This window comes from Nannobrachium achirus, assembly GCF_963921795.1.
Source record: "Nannobrachium achirus genome assembly, chromosome: 18".
NCBI classification, from domain to species: Eukaryota; Metazoa; Chordata; class Actinopteri; order Myctophiformes; family Myctophidae; genus Nannobrachium; species Nannobrachium achirus.
This window is the reverse complement of record NC_137825.1, coordinates 31,629,214-31,655,080: the sequence shown is the minus strand read 5'-3', so window position 1 is coordinate 31,655,080 and position 25,867 is coordinate 31,629,214. Positions and strand designations below refer to the sequence as shown.

The 25,867-nt window shown below is 41.3% G+C and overlaps 1 protein-coding gene across 1 annotated transcript in view; it reads right to left on the bottom strand.

Annotated features, from left to right (window-relative positions):
* The window catches only part of ankfn1a (ankyrin repeat and fibronectin type III domain containing 1a), a gene marked incomplete at both ends in the record, with an annotated part of 215,853 nt that overhangs the window by 127,787 nt on the left and 62,199 nt on the right, over nt 1-25,867 (bottom strand). The window contains one exon of the mRNA XM_080747348.1: nt 16,401-16,438. Within this exon, the coding sequence (XP_080603474.1) occupies nt 16,401-16,438 (38 nt within the window). The remainder of the gene's footprint in view (nt 1-16,400; nt 16,439-25,867) is intronic.

Below are 25,867 nucleotides of genomic sequence, written 5' to 3'. Positions count from 1 at the left end.
CCTTAGTGAGGGAAAAAAAGTCCCAAGGAATCCCATCAGGGGAAAGTTTTGAAAACGACCTACCTACCTTCACTTACTATACACTACACTATAAAGGAAAAAATGACTCCCAAAAAATCTGCTTTAAGTGGGATGTGAGGGGTCAAACTAGGGGTTTTTAATTATTCTGAATCCATTGCAAGCATTTGTTTTGCACGAAAGACATTCCTTGGGCAAGAAATAGCCCCTCAAAACGATGGTTTCGTGATTTTCACAGTCTTTTGGGGTCCGTTTTTAGCCCAAGATATTTCACAGGACTCATCGCCGAGAGGAGAGCCCTGCAATCTCACGGGCGCGGGCGGTATTTAAATAGGCTACGCACCGTCCAGCAGTATCGAGATATAGAGCACCTGGAGGCTGGAGCATGAGTGGCCACGCTTTACTTAGCAAGATATGAATATTATTATATCTACATTCAATCAGAGGAGAACATCCTTTCCCCTACTGGGTACAGCGAGTCTCTCCTTCTCTCTCCCTCTCCATCTATCGTGTGTTTCACGTGCTCGTCGCAAAATAAAAATACGTTATTTTTCTCTGTGTGCAATTCCTCTCAAATAAACTAATTATCCATGACAACGAACCAACGGCGATCCCCTGCTTCAAACCGTGTGTTACAGTTGCTGCGGGGTAATTAATCTCTCCTGTCATTGTGTACCATATGTCTGCGATCACGGAAGGACATTTTGGTAATACTTTACTTAAAGGTTGGGTCTATAATACATTAAAATCACATTTATAATGCACTTAAAAGGTTGCGTAACCCTTGCAATAAACGCTTATAATTATAACAAAACAATAATATAACAAGGTTTATGAAGTATTATAAGTCTCGTCATATTTCATTATAAGGTCAGCAAAACGGCACATTATAACTTAAATCAGTTATAAAGTGTCTTTGTTAATTATACATTTATAACGAGTGTTATGAAGCCTTATAAGTGCACTATAATTCATTATCAATGTGATTATAATGCATTACAGACTAACCTTAAAGTAAAGTGTTACCAAAGTTTTCAATTGTTCATGTGTTCTGTTGCTGCAGTTAACCCCTTAAACCCATGCAGCATCCGTATTGTGGGGAAGGTTATTATTATCCGTGGCATATTATTTGGCTATTTTCAGCAAATGTTTTCTCCGCAATAACAGAAAACTGAAAACACATGGGGTTTAAGTCAGGGGTCTTCAACAGGGGGTCGGGAACCCCTAGGGGGTCCTCAGAGTTACTAGGGGGTCCTTCAAATCTTTGTGTGATAGAAAACTTTTTTCTCCTTTTATTTTCTCACTTGAACCCTTGAACTTCCATATTCTGAGAACTTTAGCCAAAAATAGCAGATCTAAAGCTCACAACGCCTCGCGCTGCGAGGCATTGTGAGCTTGTAGATCGGCTATTTTCGGCAAAGAAGTTTGGTGTAGAGGGGAAAAGTTCAACAGAGTGAAAGCTCAAGTTTATTAAGTATTGACGGTTCAAATGGTTATCTGATAACACAAATTGACATGAATCCAAAATACACTGATGGTTGTGCTGTCAAACGATGAACCTATATGTAATATGGGGGTCCCTGCTTCATCTCTCTCTCAGCTAAGGATTCCTTGGCCTGAAAACATTAAAGACCCCAGGTTTAAGTGGTTAATGCGGTCATCAGCTACAGAGAATGCGAGCCGCGAGAAGCTCAAAGTGGAGATACTTTACTAATCATGTGATCTGCGAGATACAGTGACTGTTGAAACACTGATGCAACTCAAATGTAAAGGAAGTTCAGACAGACCCCATCTCAACAAGATGAAATCAACTTATTGCAACGATATTGCATTTTATTCATTTTATCCTGTGAACAATCTGTGCAAGCAGAGCCTAAAGACACACGGTTATTACAAGGACATGACATGATGACACCAGACGTACTGTACTGTGTGCACACCTCATGGGGGAAAGAACCTAACCTAACGCAGACATTAAACCAACGTGATATGAACCATATTATGAACTCGCTGACACTGGACACCTACAGTACAGGAGGGGGCTGGGGAGGTGAAGGGAATCGATCCCTGATGAGGCGTCAACGAGGTAGCAGCAAGAGATTTGTACACTGGAGTTAAATTATCCCGTTAAGACATGAGGCCGAATCTAAAAATGCCTTCTAAAACAATAGTTCCCTCCATGTACCTGTACACAAGATGTAATAATAGAGTGTGTGTGTGTGTGTGTGTGTGTGTGTGTGTGTGCGTGCGTGCGTGCGTGCGTGCGTGCGTGCGAGAGTGCGAGAGTGAGTGAGTGACGGTTTCTTTGTCAGGAAGGTCACTTCCAAAGCTTGAGTCGTGACACGTGGAGCTGCCCACGCATGTCAACTGTCAGCTTTTCTGACAACTCTCTGTGTGTGTGTGTGTGTGTGTGTGTGTGTGTGTGTGTGTGTGTGTGTGTGTGTGTGTGTGTGTGTGTGTGTGTGTCTCTCTCTGCATACCGTAGGTGCAATATAAACATGTTTATATTGAGGCAGAAACCTCTTAAGTCCACATTTTATCTTTGTGTTTTTTCACAAATTAACACGCTACTTAATCATACTTCAGCGTCACAAACGCATCAAAAGTAGCAGATACGCAAGCTCGAAACACGGCTCGTCTCTACAGTAGCTTGCAGATCTGCAATTTTTATTTCTGAATTTGAATCCTGAAAAACCGTTTTGGACATTTGAGGTTTACACCCGACATGGACGATTATGCATCTCCTCTGCTCTGCCTCAGTCAGTTGGATTTCCTCGGTTAATGTATGCATTGTAATTCAACTTGCTTATGTCATGTTCATTGTGTGTGCGTCTGAATAACTCAATGTTATTGCTTCTGTTCAATGATAAACAGACTACATTTAAAAATAACGCCTGTCTAGTCTTGCCAACCATTCAAAGTGTTGTTGTTTTTTTGTGCGTTTTGTTTTTTGTATTGCATTTATTCAGTGCAAACATTATGACAGCTCAAGTGTTGAACATTCAGTTCTAAATGCACTATTTTTTCCCCTTTTGAGCTGCCCGACAGACAAACACAACACAAAACAAAGCTTTCCCCAAGTGTACAAAGCAGTGGGCTGAGGTTGAGGATAAGGCCACGATTAGCATAGACTAGGAGCCCAATATCATCATAAATAATGAGAAAAGACGAGAAGAAAAGAAAATAATGATAATCACAACAATGAATAATATGAACTAAAACTAATAATCAAACAATATATAATCTATAATAAATAATAAGTATAAGATAACAAATGTATAAATCAATCTATAATGTATTGCATGGATATATTGATTGAATATTATAATTGTACATAGTAATGAAGTGAAAAGGGAAAAAGATAACTGAAAATAGAAGAAAAAACAACAAAGACAAAAACAACAAAACAAACAAATGGATATAGAAGAGGGAAAACAGAAGACGGAATGGTCTCAATGCACATCAGTTCAACTACTGCAAAGTAATTATAATATTTACAACTATACTAGGTATAGTTGTAAAATATCCATGTGGGGTTTCCAAACTTTCCAAAAGTCTGGCTGCCTATTCTTAATATTGTAATGAGTTGTGTCAAGAGGAGTGTAACTGGATAGTTAATTTAGCCACGTGAAACTGTAGGAGGGATAGAAGACTTCCAATGTATGGTACACAATTCTTAGCTAGAAAAGCTACAGTAGGTCAATATATTGCTTTTGGTGTCTGTTCCAACCGTCCTCACCAGCGCCAAGTTGTGCATTTACAACTAAGTGCCAAAACGATGATAAGACAACACTGCATGAACAGAGCATGTGGATGAAATGCCCCCCTCTTTTTTCTTTTTGCACCTCCAGCAGAGAAAAGACATCTCACTGTTCATCTTACGCAGCTTCTCTGGCATGTAATAAACTCTACGTATAGTTTTGAAATGGGATAACCTGCAGTGCAGGTTACAGGAACAGATGTGCATAAAAATGTAGAGAGAGAGAGAGAAGTTCTTCACACCTTAATGCTCCCAGAAATAATATGTTTCAGCCTTGGTCGGGTATACTGAACAGCGTGTGAAAAGACCGGCACATAAAGGGAATACTGGGCAGTGTTTACATCAACTTGCCATTCATCAACTTGCCATTCTGTCTTAGTATTTTCAGTATTGGCTGCCTGGCTGGCAGATATTCTAAAAGGCCTTTATAAAAGCAAGAGATGGATCTGAGAGACTTTACAGGCGTTCTTGGAAGTCATCTTTACGTGGTTTAGCTTCAACTAGAGACTGTTACAGAGTTATTTGGTGCAATAAAGCATCTGTCCCATTGGACTCGGTGTGTCAGCGTTTATTTATTCATTTATTATTTCTAACTCAAAAGAAACAAATAAATGTGTAGAAGGGATAGTGTACACATCTTGTATTTCTTTAAAAGAAAGAAAAATGCCATATTGAGTGGGTGATGCCTGCATTATACTATGGTTTGGAGTTGTTAACTTATTGCGACCGAATGTTGCAGTTTAGTATGAGAAACGGCACATCATGTCTCCGTCCGTCCGTCCGTCCGGCCGGCCGGCTGTGTACACTTTTTTATGGTCTATGGGTCTATGGGTCTATGGGTTTCCCCTGACATCACTGTGATGTCAGGGGAACCACACTAACAGAATCCCTGTTATGCCCATATATGGAGATCCCTGATGTCATCAATATTATTAAGCCTGTTTCTAACATAACTTCATATGGGAATGCCCTTATAGAGCCCATATCTGTCTGGCTGGTTCTACAGACAGGGATCTCCATATATGGGCATAAAAGGGATCTGTATGTATGATGTCAGATGCAGAGGTCATAGGACTTTCACATAACGAATAACTGATGTTTGGAGTCTCACAGCATATCTCCATACAGTACATGGATCTCCATATATGGGTACCAGGGGTCTCCATATATGGGTAACTGGTCCGATATACATCACTGGCCAGATGGCCAAGACATGGTGCAACATCGCCCTTTAGGGCAAGGTCACTTGTCGCCCTTAGGAGTTTTACTGGTTGCGACCGTCAGGGAGCAGTTTACTATGAAAACCTCCACCGGCCATCCGTCCGTCCGTCACACGTCACACGTCACACCTTTGTTTGTGTACGGTGTGATGTCATATATCTTCAGTATGACATCACACCACATGTGTACACAAACCTTTGTGTACGTTGCTGTGGCAACAGTCTGTTGTTGCTGGTCTGTTAGTGTACGTTAGCAACCACCTTAGCAACCATGGTTTTACCCTAGCAACCAACTGTTTACCCTAGCAACCAACTGTTTACCATAGCAACCATGTTTTTTTACCCTAGCAACCAACTGGGCATAAAAGGGATTCTGTTAGGGATCTCCATATATGGGCATAAAAGGGATTCTGTTAGGGATCTCCATATATGGGCATAAAAGGGATTCTGTTAGGGATCTCCATATATGGGCATAAAAGGGATTCTGTTAGGGATCTCCATATATGGGCATAAAAGGGATTCTGTTAGGGATCTCCATATATGGGCATAAAAGGGATTCTGTTAGGGATCTCCATATATGGGCATGAAAGGGATTATGTTAGGGATCTCCATATATGGGCATAAAAGGGATTGTATCGCAGATGATGCCCTGTTAGGAGATCCACACTAACAGAATCCATATATGGTCCTACCGACAGCTGCTATAAGCCAACCCTGGCGATAAGGTCTGAGTCGAAGAAATGCTTCTTTCCTTGCAAGAATTGCCCCTTTATACTGTAGGGCTCGTTTGTGTATTGTATGACATCACGCCACATCATCGGCTGAGGACTGTGTGATGTCATCATATCTCCATATATGGAGACATAAGGGTGTTTTTAATGAATCTATCATGGTTAAAATGGAGTTTGAAGTTACAATGAGTGTGTGTGGGGAGAGGGCCTGGGCCTGCCGGAGGGCCAGATAACATTTACATCAAATATCTAAATACTGAATGAAGAAAATTAAAAACTGTTCAGGGTGTTCATACAAGCCTGATTAGACCGTACAATGACAAAAAGTTTTTTTGAAAGTGGAATATCCCTTAAGTCTGAAGTCTAAGATCCCTTAAGTCTGGAGATAAGCGACCAACGGTCGCTTATCTCCCGATTAGGGAGTCTTACTGGTAACTAAAAGACAGAAATACAGTACAGACAGACAGGTACAGAGTGACAGACGGACAGCGCTTTGCTCCTTTCTACTTGCTTTTATCACCATGGCAACTCTTCACCAGAAGCCATCACTCTTAATTGCTGCCTTGGGGCCCAGCGGTGTGTGTGTGTGTGTGTGTGTGTGTGTGTGTGTGTGTGTGTGTGTGTGTGTGTGTGTGTGTGTGTGTGTGTGTGTGTGTGTACACACACATGCACTTCTACAGTAATCACAACACACACAGAGCCTGATTTAAAGCAGAAACAGAGATCCTGTGCACTATAAGCCACGTGACAAAAACCCCACTGTGTGTGTGTGTGTGTGTGTGTGTGTGTGTGTGTGTGTGTGTGTGTGTGTGTGTGTGTGTGTGTGTGTGTGTGTGACTGTGTGTGGCTTGATCTGTCCCTCAGAAACAATAAACACATGATTGAAACTAGTGGGCTCGATACAACAACCGATCAATGCAAACACAAGTCATCACAGCATTAGCCCTGTCACTCAATCACACACACACACACACACACACACACACACACACACACACACACACACACACACACACACACACACACACACACACACACACACACACACACACACACACACACACACACACACACACACACACACACACACATTTAATCAGCTACTGGACTTGAGTACAATTCTGACGTACATTTACTTTACTTGAGGTTGTGCACCAGATTGCATATAGTGTATATACAACTGTATACTTTATTCATATTTGTTTGGTGGTGTCTTTATTGTGATATTATTCTTTTATGCCCCTTATCTGAAACTGTTACTGCTGTGCTGTCACTGGCGCCGGCATGTCCCCCGCGGGATCAATAAAGGTGTCTGTCTGTTACAGTGAGAGGGCAAAGTGTTTCTTCAGCTAAACACCACCACACTACTCTAGTGTGCTGATAACTGCTGGTATAAAGGGACATTTGTTATTGTTCTTTCATGTAAACACAGGGCAAAGTAAAAAAAAATACCTTTCATCTGTTAAATATTTGTCAGTAAGACTCCCTGATCGGGAGATAAGCGGCCGTCAGGTTACATGTATACACAAATAGGCCTGTAATGTGAGAAATGAGGGGTGGAGGTTGTGGTCTGGCAGCCAAGGATTGTGTGCAAAGTTTGGCATGGATAGGGGCAACGGTGGCGGAGATATGAGTAGGGGAAAAGTGTGACGTGACGTGACGTGACATGACTGACTGACAGACAGACTGACAGCGGTGGAGGTTTTGATAGTAACTGCGACCTGACAGTCGCAATAAAACACACAAACACTTGCACAATTCTTCAAGCTATGTCATCTTATAACGAACATTAGGGAGGACCAATTATATGAAGATGCGGTCCCGATGGGCAGGTTGTTGCCTCACACGCGTGTGTGTGTGTGTGTGTGTGTGTGTGTGTGTGCGTGCGTGCGTGCGTGCGTGCGTGCGTGCGTGCGTGCGTGCGTGCGTGCATGGGAGCGTGCATAGGTGCGTGCATAGGTGCGTGCGTGCGTGTGTGTATGGGGGCGTCTTTCTGACAATGTGGGCGGAATTGATCCTGCAGTTAATCTCCTCTGTCAGTCACATAGAGATGTAGTGTACAGATAAACACCAACCCACACACACACACACAATGCACGTCTTCACCCAGTCCAGGCAGACGGGACACACGTGACGCGTGCACGCTGGCCTTCTAGTGTGAGGGCGGTAGCGCTGATGTTGGACAGCAACACAGCTGATGGCTTCCCTTGGTTGACACACAGTACCCCGTGGTGTTCAGTAACTACGGTATGTACATTCACTACAGTACTGTACCATTTAAAACCGGCAAAGCATCAGTGTCATTTTAGATTTTAACTATAATTTATACTGTACATACCGTATAGAAACATTTTTTTTTTTTTGGGGGGAAAACTATTAGGATTTAGAATGTACCTGTGAACCTGTATGTCTGCTTTTTTTATTTTTGAAAAACCTCAAAAGTGTTTGAAAAATGTTGAATAATTGTCTCCACCAGGCCGAAAGGCATGGCCGAAACTATATTTAGCACCCTGTTCGTCCGTCTGTGCATCCGACCGTGTGTCCATCTCTGGACAGCTAATCTCTGGCGGCTCCATGGCAGCGAAACAATACACGCTCACTCCCTGGGTGCCAGAGCAGAACCTCTACCCCACAATTTTCACATGGGCCTGTTATAGCGTACTCCTACAGAGAGTACTCCTACAGATTTTGTCCAAAAATCAAGTAAATCGGAACACAGTATCTCTATAGTCATTAAAGAAACAGGTCTTTCTGATTTAACATTTTCCATCCTGATTGGCTAAGATTGGCTTCCAAAATGTTCCTAACATGAACGCAGGGTCTGATTGCGGTGAAACTGTGCACAGCACACACATTCCCACTAGGCTGAGTGGGATTCGTGCATGCATTTTCAAATCAGCTTCATCTTGGCGGCGCTATAACAGGCCGAGTTGCATCTTGACCTATAACTCTAGACTCTAGACCAGGGATATTCAACTAGATTAGGCAGGGGTCCACAATTGTAAAATTACTTGAAGTCGGGGGCCACACGACGCAACAAGAGAAGAACATGAATTTCGAGTGCAGTTCATTACAAGCCATCTCCCTCAATTTGTAGCTACCTATGTTTGACAATAGCATCTTGATTCTCTCTCTCTCTCTCTCTCTCTCTCTCTCTCAGAAATGGTCCAATCTTATAACGAACATAGTGAGGACCAATTGTATGAAGATAGGCCGAAAATTGGTGAAAGGTACCGTACATCCCCATTTTTTCAGTGGCACATCAATTGGTAACTACCTATTTTTGAGTGTGGAGTGGACCACAATAACCCAAGGGTCTTCTTAAAGACCCTTCCATGCACAGGACAAATGAAATACCTACTTACTATTTTCTCAAATCCAAAATCAAAGACTGTCAAGTATAAAGGTCTGGCACAGATATTATCCTCTCAAATATCAAAATGCGTAAATGCAGTATGAAGCAGTATGTCACCAAAATGGACATAATATGTCCATTATCGTCCTATAGGACTTATAGCACATAACAACGTACATCATGTTGTGCTGTACCACACAATGGCCCCTTAATTATGGTTAATGGTTATGAAAAACATTCAAAATGGAAATTGGGATATGGAAAGTGTTCGAATTTGGCCCGCGGGCCGCCAGTTGAATATCACTGCTCTAGACCTATAACAGTTCCGATCTGTGTAAAACTTTGTATGGACACTTCCTAGAGGCCACGGTAAAATGTCTGGCCACCAGGCGGCCGAAAAGTTTACATACACTTAGAAGAACATGTATGTCATGGCAGTTTTGGCTTTCCAATAATTTCAAAACTTCTGTTTATTTAAATGTTATTATGGGTTTTCTGAAAATTTTACCAAATCTGCTGGGTCAGAAATATACATACAGCAGTGCTAATATGAGATGTAACCTTATCTGCTGGGTCAAAAATATACAAACAGCAATGCTAATATTATGGTTGCATGTCCCTAGGCCATTTTCAACCCAATTAGATGCTTTTTGTAATCCACAAGCATCTGGCAAGCTTCTGGATGAATCTTTGACCAGAATTAGTGCAATTCATCAAAATGTGTTGGCTTGGCTTGGACTTGTTTCATCAGCACTATTCGTATGTTCTCCATGGAGTTTAGGTCAGGACTTTGGGCAGGCCATTCTAAAACCTTCATTTGAGCCTGATTTAGACAACACTTTAACACTTTTGACAACAAACTTCTGGCTGATGATTTGAGATTTTCCTGACGAATTTTGAGATAATCCTCCTCTTTCATTATTCCATCTACTCTGCATGTAAAGCACCAGTTCCATTGGCAGAAGAACAGGCCAATAGCACAATACATACATGCTTGATAGTACAGTAGGTTTGGTGTTCTTGGTGTTAAAGGCCTCACCCTCTTACCTCCAAACATATTTCTAGTCATTGTGGTCAAAAAGCTCAATGTCTGTTGCATTTGACCACAGAACATCTTCTGGAAGGCCTTGTCTGTGTCCATGTAATCAGCCGCAAACTTTAATAGAGCCTAAAGGTGCCGCTTCTGGAACAAGGGCTTCCATCTTGCATGGAAGGCTCTTAGCCCATGGTGACTGTGGACACTGACTCCTGTGTTCCAGCAGCTTCCAATTAATGGGGAAATCGCGCTCTTTCGAACGACCATGATTTCGACCGGAGGGTTAGCGACTCACTCCACGGAGATAGGGTTAGGGTGAGGGTTAGAGTCCGGTGTCGAAAAGATGACATGTAGTAACAGCGACACGCTCCCCCAGTTAATTGCAGACCTTCCTTTTGGTCGTTCTAGGTTTACTCTTGATCATCCAGACCAATTCTCTCTCAGAATTAGGTGATAGCTTGCGCTTTCTTCCTGATCGTGGCAATGACACAACTGTGCCATGCATCCATCCATCCATCCATCTTCAACCGCTTATCCGGATTGGGGTCGTGGGAGCAGCAGCTCCAGCATAGAACTCCAAACGTCCCATTCCTGAGCAACATTAGCAACCTCCTCCTGGGGGATCCCGAGGCGTTCCCAGGCCAGTGTGGAGAATCACAGCATCTGGCCCTTGGTCTGCCCTGGGGTCGCTTACCAGTGGGACATGCAGTTTATACATACAGTACAAACAACAAGGTGCTGCACGGTTTCTTATTTGATTCACACAACTTTCTACATGGCCAATGGAGATTCGCATTGCTGTACTGTATGTATATTTTTGACCAAGCAGATTTGGTCACATTTTCTGAAAACCCATAATAAATTCATGAAACTAAAATAAACTTAGTGAGTTTTGTGTGCGTGACAAAGAAGTATTTCTAGATTAATAAAAAAAAAATTGATAGAATCAGCCCTAGTTGCGGCCCTGAGCTTTACTCAGAAGTTTAGTTTCTCTTATTAAATTATTTCAGGTTTCTTTCAAATTATTACAGTACATGGCTCTACACTGGAACTATTCAACAGTATTAAATTGGATTACATTCTTTCAGGGGAAGTATTCAACACTACAGATGGAGCATGAATCTAGGCTGTGTTTGTGTGTTACACAACCGTCATTGGTTCCATATTTGTGTCTTTTCAGCGGGGAGCGAGGTTTAACATCTATTCTGGGAGACTGTAGAGGTCAGTGAAACAGCTAGAACATCCAGTCACAGCCCTGAGTCCAATCATGCTCCTACAATGATGTGCTACTTAGCCCAAGGCCACCATTACCTCCAACACTATGGCCCTGAGCACACGGTGACACTGCTGTCCCCATTATCCACAGTAGGGGTGTGTGTGTGTGTGTGTGTGTGTGTGTGTGTGTGTGTGTGTGTGTGTGTGTGTGTGTGTGTGTGTGTGTGTGTGTGTGTGTGTGTGCGCGCGCGCGCGCACCTGCAGCTGCATTCAACAGACAAAACTCTATGCCATTCATGTAATGTAAAAAAAAAAACATTTTGATTTTGATCAAAAGAAAAGTAATTTTGCAATACAGTATACAGTACATGCTGATATGAGATTCTTCTACACGCAGCTGTGGGTTTGTCCCGCACTGCTTGTAATGTTAGAGTGTGTGTGTGTGTGTGTGCGCGTGCGTGCATGTTTTGCGAGCAAGTACAGTTTATTTCTGTGCCTATTGTTGCATGTTTTATAATGTTTATCGTGCACCTTTTTCAACTCTTTTTTTTTACTACTTGCTGCTGTGAGATTTATAAACAGTTAACCTTTCCTAAGACCAAGGTTCAAGGTTCTGTTTACTGCCAAATGTGTCTCAGGGTAAAGAAATGAAAGATGCTGCAGTACATACTCTACTGTATTGACAGAGTCCAAAAAAAAAAAACGTATATCGTCTCTGTCGGGTGGAAACCTCATATCTCCAAAACTGTTACTTTTCAAGATTCAAGTTAAGAAATTGCATAAAGTAACAGATCTACAAGCTGTAGATCTGCTACTTTTGATGCTTTCGTGTGGCGCTGTAGTATGTATGATCAAGAAGGCGTTCATTTACAACAAAAGAAGTGAGGATATGGAGATGAGGTATAAGTAAGGGCTAAAGTGGTGAATGTATTTATAGGTTTTATAATATTATAATGGGCCTATATATCTTCAAAGTAACTAGTATAACTAAAGTTTTCAAATAAATGTAGTGGGGTGAAAGATGTTTGGATCTGAGAAGTAGTGGAGTAGAAGCAAAAGTACAGAAAATTGGAAATACCAGAGTACAAATACCTCAAAATTGAACTTTGTCATTAATATACCTCAGAGGAGTTGTGTGGAAATAAAAAAAAAAGTCCCCCCCTTCTGTGTTGCCTAGAACTGGAGAACTGATTTTGGGGTTTGTATTGTAAATCACACCGAGATTACATCACACCGTTGTGATTTACAATACAAACCCCAAAATCAATTCTCCAGTTCTAGGCAACACAGAAGTGGGGGATCTTTTTTTTATTTATTTCCACACAACTCCTCTAAGGTATATTAATGACATATTTCAATATTGAAAGTAAATTTACTTAGTTCCTTTAGACCACTGATCACAAGGCTAATTAATGAAGAAATTAACACATTTAACAATTTGGTTGATTTGATATTAATATTAAAAAGGACTGCAATGCTGTCGGCTCACCGGTAGGAAGTGTTGAAAATATGAATCAATATTCTGTTACTGCATTGTCTATTCCAGGGGTCTTCAACAGGGGGTCCGCGACCCCTAGGGGGTCCGCGGAGGTACTGCAGGGGGTCCGCAAAAAATTTTGCTTAAAAAAAAAAATATATATATATATTTAAAAAAATATTTTTTTTTCTTTTTTTTCACATTTATGTTAAAAAATAAATCATGATTCTATCCATTTTGAATAGCTTGAATACATTATTACTATGCAACTGACAGATTGTTGATATTATTGACATTGGTTCTCAGTTAATAAGTAGTATGTTTAGAAATGGTAGTGGTACGGCCCACAATGCTCGCTGTTAGTGTAAAGTACATGTTTAAAATAAAAGATATGTCGTAGCCCGACCCCCCCACCCTACAAGGTGGTAGGGGGTCCCTGCTCCATCTCCCCATCAGTTTAGGGGTCCCCGGCCTGAAAACGTTGAAGACCCCTGGTCTATTCTGCTCACAGGGTCACATTAGACTGTACTGTTGCAGCTGTAAATTACATTGTGTGTTTGTTTACATGGCTGGCGTGTGATTAGGGCTGTCACGATTATGACATTTTTAAATAATTGCGATTAACTATTTAATTGCGTTTTTGTCATTTCTGTTTGGCTTGTAGGCTTTGAAGTTGCACATGGCAGATATGACACATGACCTAAATATACAAAGAAATTATTTACATTTTTGAAAACTTTATACTTCAAAAATAACATTGATGATAGAAATAGCTGATCTTGTAGACCTGCTATTTCCACTATTTTCTTAAATGTTTGAAAATATATGAAAATGTTCAACATGTAAACGATTATGACGATTATGATAAAAATATGAACATTTACAACATGTAAACGATTATGACGATTATGACAAAATAATTGCGATTATGTCAAATAATTGCGATTATGTCAAATAATTGCGATTAGACGATTATGTAAGAAATTGTGACGTGCGATACTACAAAAATAAAGCAAGACAGGTTGATATGGGCCAGGTGCTCTGAATCTTTGACTAGACAGCGGTCTTAATGAGTGCAGTGGCAATTACTGAACGATAACAGACTGCTGAATTCAGTGATTGAGCAATTTTTGTGCAATCATATACAAACGATAGAGGCTCACACATTACATTACAGCCTTAAAGACTTTTCTGAGAACTGTTCTTCCTCCATTCAAATAATACACCTACTGCAAAGTTATGGGTATCACATAGAAGTTTCAGCCATGCCTTTTGCTACGCCCAGGTATGAATATTGTTATCTTATAATGTCTATTTATAATGTTTTATTTATTTATATACCATTTGATCATGGTCTGGAGTTGCAACAAAAATCGTTTATTTTTTATTTTATTTTATTGTTTCCAGAAAACTTTAACTTCTTTGCCTTTTTTAATATTTTGAAAAACATTTTAAAATACAGCCGATCTACATCGACATGTTTTGAGCTTGTAAATCAGCTATTCGAAATATTATGTTTTTCAAAATCAAAAAAATTGTTTCTCAGAAATAGAAGATATACAAGATCAGAGTGCACCACTTAGTGCCATGATGCGAGCTTGTACACCTGTTATTTCTTTATATTTTCAAAAAGTCTTTAAAGAATTAATGGTTTAGAAGATATTTTTGAGGGCCTTTTTGGGCCTATTTGTATAAATATATAATAATCATTGTTTACAGTAGAGACATGCAGCAAAGCTCATTGGGAACAGGACTCAAACCCACAATGTCATGCTACATTGAAGCCTAGGTGCCCAGTCCGCTACGCCACCCATCCGGGCCAGAAGGCATCAGTAGAATCATGTACCATGTCATTTTTATTTGGGTGACCACTTAAGTTGCAATTCCCTCACAGCCAGCTACAGGTTGCCAATCATTGCCATAACGTAAAATGAACTCTATGGTCGCTCGATTAAAAAATAAACATACTCTGCATTCCTGCAGACACCAAACTTGTCGGTTGGCTAGCTTCAGTGCGTACGGGATACCACTGTGAGATCAAGCTCATGGCTCATAAGACTGAATCCTCCATCCAGGGGCGTCACAAGGGGGGAGGGGGGTGGGCGGGGGCCTTAATTATTTTATACTTTAGCTATTGAAAAAAGGCAGATATACAAGCTCATAGCGTGCTGCGAGCAAAGTCGTGAAAATGTGTGCAAATCTTTGAATATATTTATTTTTAAAGCAAACATTTGTAACTCAAATTTTGCTTCTGGGGGTCCCTGTAACTAAATATTTTGAGATGGGGGTCCGTGGCCAAAAACATATCATTTTGGGGGTCCTTCACATGAAAAGGTTTGAGCACCACTGACATAGAAACATAGGTTTTTAAAAAAAAGGATTTCACGATTTTTCAAAAATAGCAGATATACAAGCTCGCAGCGTGCACTGTGAGCTTGTATATCTGCTATTTTTCAATAGTTATAGCAAAAAATAATGTGTTCCCTGTAGTCTAAATAGGTTAAACCCCCTCCCCTATGAATAACATTCATGGGGGGCCCGCAGTGAATCCTTGTACCCAGGGGCCAGGGCCCAGTATTTGGTGTGACACCCCTGCCGCCATCTCTCTTGGCTGCAACCCAAAAAAAAACATAAATTCCCAATTCTGACAGTTCTGCTTCAGAGAGGACAGAGGAGAGAGAGAGAGAGAGAGGGAGAAGGAGAACATCTCCCAGGCAGGAACACCTCTGCAGGATGTTTCGCTTTCAAAGGAACCCAGAACTGAGTCTTCAAAAACGCCTGGGAGACGGAGATGAACACGGTCACACATCAAAAGCAAGCCAGGGGAACCTTTTCCTGGGTGCCAAGCGAAATGGAACAGACAGCAGGCTCAGACACCGCTAAACACAACACAATCTAACACCCACACACACACACAGGTTTGTGTTACTTGTCAACATTTTAGGAACATTTGTAGATTCCAACTTTTTTTGCCATTTTTACTGGAGCCCATTTACTAGCTGAGCTTGTAGATTTTCGGTTATCTATACATAACTAAAACCCATACCCCTATAGCCTAAAGTACAAATAGCCTCTAAATGCTTAATCCTAACCTCAACTTTTTCCTTATTTTACTTTTTTACCATAAAAACAACAATTTCTTTTGTGAGGACCAGGAAAACTGTCCTCACAATGTGTATTTCAAATGGTACTAATACTTGTGGGGGTGTCCGAAATCTCATTGTTCATACATCCCATTAGTCAGAATCTGGTGATGTTAACCTGGTGAAAATACTATGCCTAAACATAACCTCAGTAAAACTATGCCTAAACCTAACCCAAACCCTAACCTCAGTAAAACTATGCCTAAATCTAACCCTAAAACCTAAATAAATTCGGACAAATGTGATTTCAGACTTATGGGCAGTCCCCCACGGAAGTACGCACTCACACACACACACCCACCTAACCGCAACACTATCTCACAAACAACAACAGCATCATCATTATCATTGGAAACGCAAGACACGAAGCATGTCTGTGGAATTATTCTTCTGTAACCTGAAGTTGGATGAGATGAGAGAGAGAATGTAGTTGTAGTTAACTCACTTTTTTCTGGTGTCGTATCTGCCTGTGGTTCCCAGACTCTGTGTGAGAGAGATAGACAGAAAAGAGAACATTTCAATGCGGGATCATGTTCACTACGGCAGCTTAACAGACTGCATCAATTCAACACCACACAGCCAGTGCTCTATCAGAGGGCTTTTTTGTGTGATTGTTCCTAGAAATAGAGCCTTAATGGACATTAGTTACAGTATGCTGCAGGGAGAGACACGTAGCAATGATACTGTTCACACTGAGAGGATGTCAGCTGGAGTCTGACCACTGAAATGTCCAGAACAGGAATGCATCAGGACAGTGGTTCTCAATGTCAAGGACCCCCCACACAAGATTTGCGTTATTAAAATGTTTTCATATCATTCCACATATCGTCACTGTCTGGCCAAAACCTCTTAACTCCATTTTTTAGGTTTTTGGCATAAATATGTGCTATTGAACACCCTTTACGTCTGTGTGTTGGTTAAAATAATATTGAACCAATGAAAAGTAGTAAAAAAAAAGCCCTTCGGTCAAAACCTTCTAACTCCACTTGAGCTAATTTTCCCGAAAATGAACATTTTGGAGTTAGGAGGTTTCAGCCCGACAGCAGAGATATTCTTTTTGATCTACAAGCTCACAACGGGTCGCGATGTGAGCTGTGATGTGAGCTTGTATTTGCAAATAGCGGATGCATATACTGTAGGTTTAAAGTGTTTGAACTGATTTTCAAGTTATATTAACAAATATAGTTGGGGACCCCCCCTGAAATAGCCTCAAGGACCCCACTTTGTAGAACCAGTCTGCTAGGGCAGTGGTTCTCAACCTTTTCAGGCCGTGACCCCCCAAATAATCATATTTGAACTGGGGACCCCACCCACCCTGACAAGCATTTGGAATTGTAGGAGTTGAGGCATTACATTTAGTTTGACTCGGTTACACAGATGCATATTGGGAAAATAGACAATCCATTTTTTGTATTAAAAAGGTCTTAAATTGTTATTTTACTGCCATCTGGGGATCTGCCCAACCACTGTGCTAGAATACAAGTGGTTTTAAATCCAAGGTCCTTCACTGAACACATATTTCATTGCAGGCTAGTGGTTAGCACCGCACAGTCAACTGTGTACAAAAACGTGTATTGAAAATCTGGTTTACATCATTAATGATCACAGACTGTGGCAGGATGGGGACATTTACTTCCAGCCCAATTACTGTGAATGTCACTTTGATTAAGATGCAAAAGTGCAGAAATGACTGAAAGCCTCATGGCAATCTAATGCCATAATTACCTTATCTGTGCTTTTCTGGCTGATGTGTGTTACTTGGTCTGATGACGAAATTGATAGTTTTGGTTGCATTTTGCCTGTGGTGTTTTTTTGTTGTTTTTTTTTTCAATCCATCTCAGTGGTTCTATAAAGTGGGGTCCAGGTATGGGTGGTTCCAAGTTGCCTGGCTCCAGCCAATAGACCCGCCCACTCTCTGAGTGGACTGCTTCTCTTGGTCTGGAGGTGTCATATGACGTGTGTCTTTCTGTCGGTGTCCTGGCCGATCTGGCGCACCAACCAATGAAATCAATGCAAGACCGAGGAGGGGTGGGTCTAACTTTTGAAAATCAACAGAAACAGTGGAGGAGGGGTGACTCACCAGAGTTCTTAATTGCTCCCTTTGAACTTCAAAAGGGTTCTGAACTGCAGTCAGTGATTGAGCCATACTCGCTCGTTAGTGATTCTCTCTAATCAATGAAACATCAAAGACAATGCCTGTCATAGAGGGGAGGGGGAGGGGAGAATGTTTTGTGTACACAAGTCAAACACAACCCCTCCCACCAGATGTCTTGTGATTGGAAATTTCAAATTTTAAATCCCCTCCCCTTTGAAATCTCTTACAATGGGGACAATGTCAGACTCAAGCTCCAGCGCAGAGTCTGAAATCACGCTAGGTTCCAAGGGGTCCCCAGCAAAAGTAGATAACATAAGTTAAGTGCTTCCCAAACTTTTCAGCTAGAGACCAAAAAGCGGTGGTGGAGAAAGTCGAAATTTTGTTACTCAAGTAAAAGTATCAGTAATGAAATGTAGAAATGCAAGTACAAGTTACAAGTAAAAGTCCGGAATCAAAAATATACTTGAGTAAAAGTACAAAAGTATTGGTATCAAAATGTACTTAACACATATGGTGCCAACCCCGAGTTTCCCGAGTTTGTATTGGTACTAGTGCTGTGCCAACCCCGAGTTTCCCGAGTTTGGGCCGTTTTTGAAAAAAAAGAAAAAAAAAAATTTTCAAATTTTTTTTTTTCAATTTTTTTTTTTGGACCTCCAGAAATGTATTGGCATGATCTTGGTCTTGCTGCTGATCCTGTGTGTGTGTGTGTGTGTGTGTGTGTGTGTGTGTGTGTGTGTGTGTGTGTGTGTGTGTGTGTGTGTGTGTGTGTGTGTGTGTGTGCGCGTGCTGGGGATTGGGGGGGTGCGGTCAGCTAATGTTCCGTTGTCTTGACAACCACGAAGGAAAATGCAAGTGTTTGGTTGCAGGTTTCCAGCTACAAATACAAATATTGCCTTGTCACACACGCACACAATATCGTAATTGCTGGCCTATAAGCCGCACCTGAATATAAGCCGCACCAGCTAAATTTAGAACAAAAAACAAATGTTTACATATATAAGCCGCACCGGACTATAAGCCGCAGGTGTCCTTCCTGCTTCCCGCTAGAGCGCCCCTGGTGGCCGTTAGCTGTAAAAATCTATATATAAATCCTTGTCAAAAACCATTGTAAAACTAACTAACTGGCCGTTAGCTGTAAAAATCTTTATATAAGCCGCACCGTTGTATAAGCATGGGGAAAAAGCCGTGGCTTATAGTCTGGCAATTACGGTACATACAAGTAAACTCAGCTGCAAGCGGCCCCTAGAGGCCATGTTACTCATTACACGAAAGTGGAAAAATAGGACTAAAGTCCAGTGTTGCCATGTCTGCTTATTATACGTTTTTTTTCTCCTGGTAACTATAGGACTTGTTTTTCTGTAAAGTCGCTTGTATATTATTGGTAGTTGCAGGTTTATGTTTTTTGGGGGGCTTGTTTCTAAACGTAGCTGCTTATTTGGGCTTGCTTCCTAAATGTTGTTAAAACCAGTGGTTGTCACACAACATTGTCCGGAGATGCGAGAGATTAGGAAAATCTTTTGTACCGGCTGCCCTTAAGCTGTACAACGAAACACATAACGGACGACTGAAAAGGACTTCCTTCCTAACTTAGACTGACGGAACTATTGCTGTATTGACTTTGACCTCTAAGGACCTTCCAGGGAGAGTGCTCATGTGCGTCTTGCGGTGACATGCTTCCTAGTTTCTTCTTCTCTGAGCTGTTTTTTTGTTTTGTTTTTTCGCACTGTTTTTTTTACTTTGCACTATTAGGTTGGAACTATTGCTGTATTGACTTTGACCTCTAAGGACCTTCCAGGGAGAGTGCTCATGTACGTCTTGCGGTGACACACTGCCTAGTTTCTTCTGCTCCGAGCGGTTTCTGTTGTTTTTTTCGCACTGTTTTTCGGCATTGCACTATTAGGTTGTGTTGGTAGTTTCTGAGTATTTGTCTTGTTTAACAATGACAGTGAGATACTTGTTGCACTAACTAGCATTGACTGCTTTGGTCTCTTTTTTGTAAGACACTTTATGTATATATACTTATATTTAATTCGCCCCCTCTATTGATGCACCTTCTCTTTTTTGGTACTGTACTGCTCTTGTTTTTTACTCTTATCTATCTTTTCCTACTTCTCTGTAACTTTGTAAATAACTGTATATACTGCTGTGCTACAACTGGACAACTGAATTTCCCCCTTGGGATAATAAAGGTATCTATCTATCTATCTATCTATCCATCTATATCTCAAGGACCACCAAATTAATACGCATTTGTCCACAGACCTTCCATCTGAACGCATGTTGTGCCAGAGATTTAATTTGTGTTCTTATAAAATGTTTCTTTCCCCAAGACCCCCCAAAATGCGACACATTGTGAGCTTGTAGATCTGCTATTTTCAAACAGCCGAATATATAGGTTTAAAGAGCTCATGTGTCGCTGCTTTTGGGCTTGTTTTACTAGACCTGGTTACTTATTTCTCTTGCAAAATCTGGCAACGCTGCCTAAGTCGTAACCTCCCCCCAATAAAAAAGGTGTGTCCGCATGTGAACAACTTTTTTCAGAGCAATTGTTGCCTGCAGAAAGCAGCCAATGTAAAAAGCTGTCACCAGTGTTCACATAAGTGATCACTTTCTCTACATTGCCCCAAAGTAATTATTTATATCAACAGAATTATTACTCTCTCCATTGCCTCATTTGCATCAACAGAATGTGTCGTAAAATGAAATACCCATTTGTGTCCTTTCTTGGTTGGTAAGGACTATAATTTCTGTATCTTTTTTGGAATGGCAACTCTCCAAACCAATTCAGACATTCAGAGATATGTTTAGATGTGTTCATATTTTCGTCCATGCACAGAATTTAATAAGATAAGGGCAGAAGTAGCTTATAACAGGGGTCATCTATATGTCCGCACACAGACAAATGTGTCTGTGGCAAAGGCTTATTTCAGATTTAATTTTTACACACCATTATAAATGTTCTTATTTTTATCATAAGACCCAATTGCTGAATGTCAAGTCTCCAACAGGTTTTCTTCAGAATATGTATGACACTTATTCACTGTGACGCTATGGCAGATTATGAGTCCACTACTACTAGTGGTTCTCAAATGTTTCATTTGCAAGGACCCCCTTAACTCTGTGAGCATACACCATTTGTACACTCATCAGAGTTACAGATGTGTTTCTGGTAATATTATTGTCCACTAATTTTTTATCTCCGTGGCAAAAATTGAATTTTGACAAAACATTCCACCACAAGCCAGCATGGTGACAACCCCTGGCTCATAATCATATTAGCACCAATGATTAAAAAATGAACGATTCACTGAATCAAAAAATTATGTCCCAGTTCTAAACAGGATTTCATGTCTGCGAGGCGTTGTGAGCTTGTATCGGTTTGGTATAGAGGGAAAAAAGCGCAGACTAAGTACAGAGTGAAGGTTTACTAAGTATTGCGAGTATAGGGGGATATCCATGTCGGAATACCAGTAAGACTCCCTAATCGAGAGAAAAGCAACCGTCAGGTTGCATAATGTTGTCTGCCAAAAGTAACTATGGCGCTATGGGGCATATGAGAAATCAGGGGCGGAGGTTGTGGTTTGCCAGCCAAGGAGTGTGTTTGCAAAGTTTGGCATGGATAGGGCCAAATATTACACATTAACATGAGTCCAACATACACTGATGATAGTGCTTGTCAAACAAGCCTATGAAGAAATATATGAAATCTATGAAAATGTTTATCTGCAACACAGTTTTATACAATATGTAGTGGAGGGGTCCCTGCTTCATCTCTCTCTCAGCTAGGGGGTCCTTGGGCATCAACATGGGAGCTTACTAAGAGGGTAAATTAAGGCTAAATTAACAGGGTCCCTCTGGGATAGTTGGGTCAGACTGGGGGTTGAGAGAAAGGAGTCACGCACAACAGAGCAGTTAACTGTATGGTCAATAACCATCTATTGTTTTCTTAAGTACCTTAGTTCACACACACACACACACACACACACACACACACACACACACACACACACACACACACACACACACACACACACACACACACACACACACACACACACACACACACACACAGCTGGTGCAGCAGATACTATAGCGGTAAGGACAGAGTATGAGGACAGCAGCAGCACTAAGGACGTAGTATGGTATGAAGACAGATAGCAGCAGTAAGGACTCAGTATAATATGAGTAATTATTACTATTAAATACTTTAATCAAAGGAATTCCATTAAAAGTAAATGTGTGTCTGACACCCTGCCAGCCTCATCCTGTCTGTGACCTAAATGGTAAAATGGTAAATGGTGCATTTATATAGCGCTTTTATCCAAGGAGCATTACATAGATTGTGCATTCCATTCACCCATACATTCATACACCGATGGCGGAAGAAAGGAACAAACCTGCTCACCGGGAGCAACTAGGGGTTCAGAGTCTTGCTCAAGGAATCTTCGACATTAACTCAGGGGGAGCCCAGATTTGAACTGGGAACCCTTCGTGCTCTAAAAGCACGAAATGCATATTCTGAGTCCTGACTTCTTGGGACAGATCAGATGTGACCAAACGTCAAACGTTTGCCTGAAAGGGATCTGGTGCCTTACCGGGCACTTCCGCACTCCAGGAATGCGGAAGGAAGTGCCGTTCTCAAACCCGCTAAAAAAATAGTTAAAACGACCTAGGCGCGCCATCTAAAGTGGACTCGAGCCACAAGAGGCACTGCAGAGGGAGTCGTGGTACTGAGCATGTCCCGATAGGGACAGAATCGTAACTCATATCCCACCAGATAACGTGCCGTTTTTTCCCCAACGGTCCGTCCGTCCGTCCGGTCCGCCCGTCCCAAGAAGTGGCCCATTTGACTGTCTTGGACAAGAGAATGTGTTGGAGGAAAGGCCATGAGGTCACCAAAATCAGTAGGGTTCATCTAGGGCTGTGACTATTTATTTATTTCTCTCTCTCTCTCTCTCTCTCTCTCTCTCTGAGTGGAAGGAGGCTGCGTGTTGAGCGTTTGTTTGAGAGGTGTTTGCGAGTGTTTTTCTATCTTTTTTCTATCTATCTCTTTATCGACATACTGCATGTGAATAGTGAGTTTATAGTTTTTATTGTTAAAGGTGTAAATCGCCAGGCTTTGGGAGGAGGTGGTGTTTGTGTGTGTTAAGTGTGTGTGCTGCAGCCGACCAGCGCACGCTGGTCGGTGCGCATAAACGGTACACGCGACGCGATTATGGAGTTTGTTAATTTAACAAGAAAGCACGGTGTGAAGATCGCATCAAAGTTTCAGTTCTCAGTAGAGGAGTGTAGTTTGGCGATCGGGAAGGTGGTCGGTAATAGCAGCGTTAAATCCGCGGCACGGATGAATAATGCTGTTGTGATTTTTGTTGACAGTGTTGACAAAGCAAACACGCTGGTGGAGAACGGCATTGTTATAAAGGACACGTTTGTTCCTGTTGCGCCTCTTGCTACTACAGCAAAGAAGGTGATCATTTCTAATGTCCCTCCATTCATTAGAGATGAAGTGTTGACACGGGAATTATCCCGACATGGTAAGATTATTGGCCAAATTAAAAAAGTCCATTCAGGCTGTAAATCTCCTGAATTAAAGCATGTCGTGTCACACAGAAGGCAGTTAAATATGATTCTGCACAAGAGTGGGGATTTGAACTTGGCTTTCAAGCTGAGAATTGATGACTTTGACTATGTGATTTTTGCAACATCTGAACAGATGAAATGTTTTTTTTGCAAATCCAGTGGACACCTAGCCAGGGGTTGTCCAGAAAAGATTAATGCAACAGAGGAAAATATTGAAAGTGGGGAAAAGCAGGGGGAGACAGGAGATGTACAGCAAGACAGTCAAGAGGGTGAGACTGAGACAGGACAGGGGGGGACAGGGGACATGCAACAAGACAGCCAGGTGAGCGAGACAGAACAGAGGGGGACAAGTGACATACAGGGAAACAGCCTTGTGAGTGAAACAAGACAGGAGGAGACAAGTGCTGTTCAGGAGAGTGAGACAGGAAAGGGGGCGAAAAGTGACATGCAGCAGGACAGTCAAGTGAGTGAGAAAGGACAGGAGGAAAATAAAGGTCCGCTTTTTGGCACAGGGATGGTGTTTGGCTCACCTTCTGTGCTTACTGTAAAGCAGAATGTAATCAGCCCTGCAGAAAATGTAATGATGGGAGGGGAAGAAGTTGAAATGGATAATGAAAATGTTGTCTTTAAAATGCCATTAAAAAGGAAAGGCAAAGGTAACAAGGGAAGCTCAAGGGCAAAAAAAGGAATAGCTAGCAAATCCACAACTGAGGCAGCTAAACAGGTAGCGGAGTCTGATTCAAGTGTGTATGCTGCAGACAGCGAGAGTGATTACTCTGATTCCATGACTGCTAGTCAAGAGATGAAGGCAGATTACACTGTTGGAAAAATACAGTTGTTCTTACAGAAAACTAAAAATTTGAGGGGAGTGAAAGTGGAGGACTATTTCTCTGATAGAGAGTGTTTCTCTGAGTCTGTACGACGTCACTTGGGTAACAAAGAGGAAGGAGGCTTTACTAAGCCTGAAGTCGCCAGGTTAAAGAAACTTGTTTCAAGAGTCAGATCAGAGCTAAATGATGGATGTGATGATGATGAATAAGTTTTTACACCCTGTGTACAATAGATTAGTGTTATGTTTTTGTTTGCTTTTATTATTTCTTGCTATGAGTCATTTTAATATCAGTACATTGAATCTAAATGGGGCAAGAGATTTAGCAAAAAGGTCTCTCTTGTATGAATTAATGAAAATTAGGAAAACTGAGGTGATGTTTGTACAGGAGACCCACAGTGACTGCTTAAATGAGTGTGATTGGAAAAGAGAGTGGGAGGGGGAAGTGGTGCTCAGTCACAAGAGCACAACCAGTGGGGGGGTGGGCATTCTTTTTTCGAAAAATTTCACTCCAATTTCTATTGAAATAGAACAGGTTGTGGAGGGTAGGCTGTTGGTGGTGAGAGCAGTTTTTGATTTTTTTAATCTGATGTTCATTAATGTGTACGCTCCTAATACGGGTCCTGAAAGAGTATTATTTTTGCAAACATTAAGCACTAGATTAAGTCAAGTTGATGTTGAGGATCTATTATTTTTGGGTGGAGATTTTAACTCAACAGAAAATGATTGTTATGACAGGAATCATTTGGAACCCCATAGAGCATCACAAAGTGCACTGAAGAAATTGATAGAAACATATGATCTAAATGATGTGTGGAGAAGTTTTAATGGTGACATAAGACAATACACTTGGGCTCATAGTAGGGATAATCTAATTTCTCTTGCTAGGTTGGACCGGTTTTATTGTTTTGATCATCATTTTAACACCTTTAAAAGGTGCAGAATATTTCCTGTTGGTTTTACTGATCACTGTATGGTTGAGTGTGTCGTTTTAATCAGTAACTTAAAACCAAGGAGTGCATATTGGCATTTTAACACCGCTTTACTAAATGATGAACATTTTAAAGATGTTTTTCGTTTCTTTTGGGGAATTTTCAAGGACAGAAAAGAAGACTATAATTCTCTGAGACAGTGGTGGGATTGTGGGAAAGTGGAGATAAGGCAGCTCTGTCAAGAGTACACTCTCAATGTCACACGAGACATCACCAGATCTATAGAAGATCTAGGGATTGAAATAGTGGAACTGCAGTCTCTTGTAGATTCCACTGGAAATCGAGGTCATATTGAGGACCTCAAGGCTAAAAATTCTGCTCTTAGAGACCTACTAGGCACCAAAGCTCAGGGAGCACTGGTCAGATCACGGTTCCAAAGTGCAACGCTAATGGACGCACCATCACAATTCTTTTTT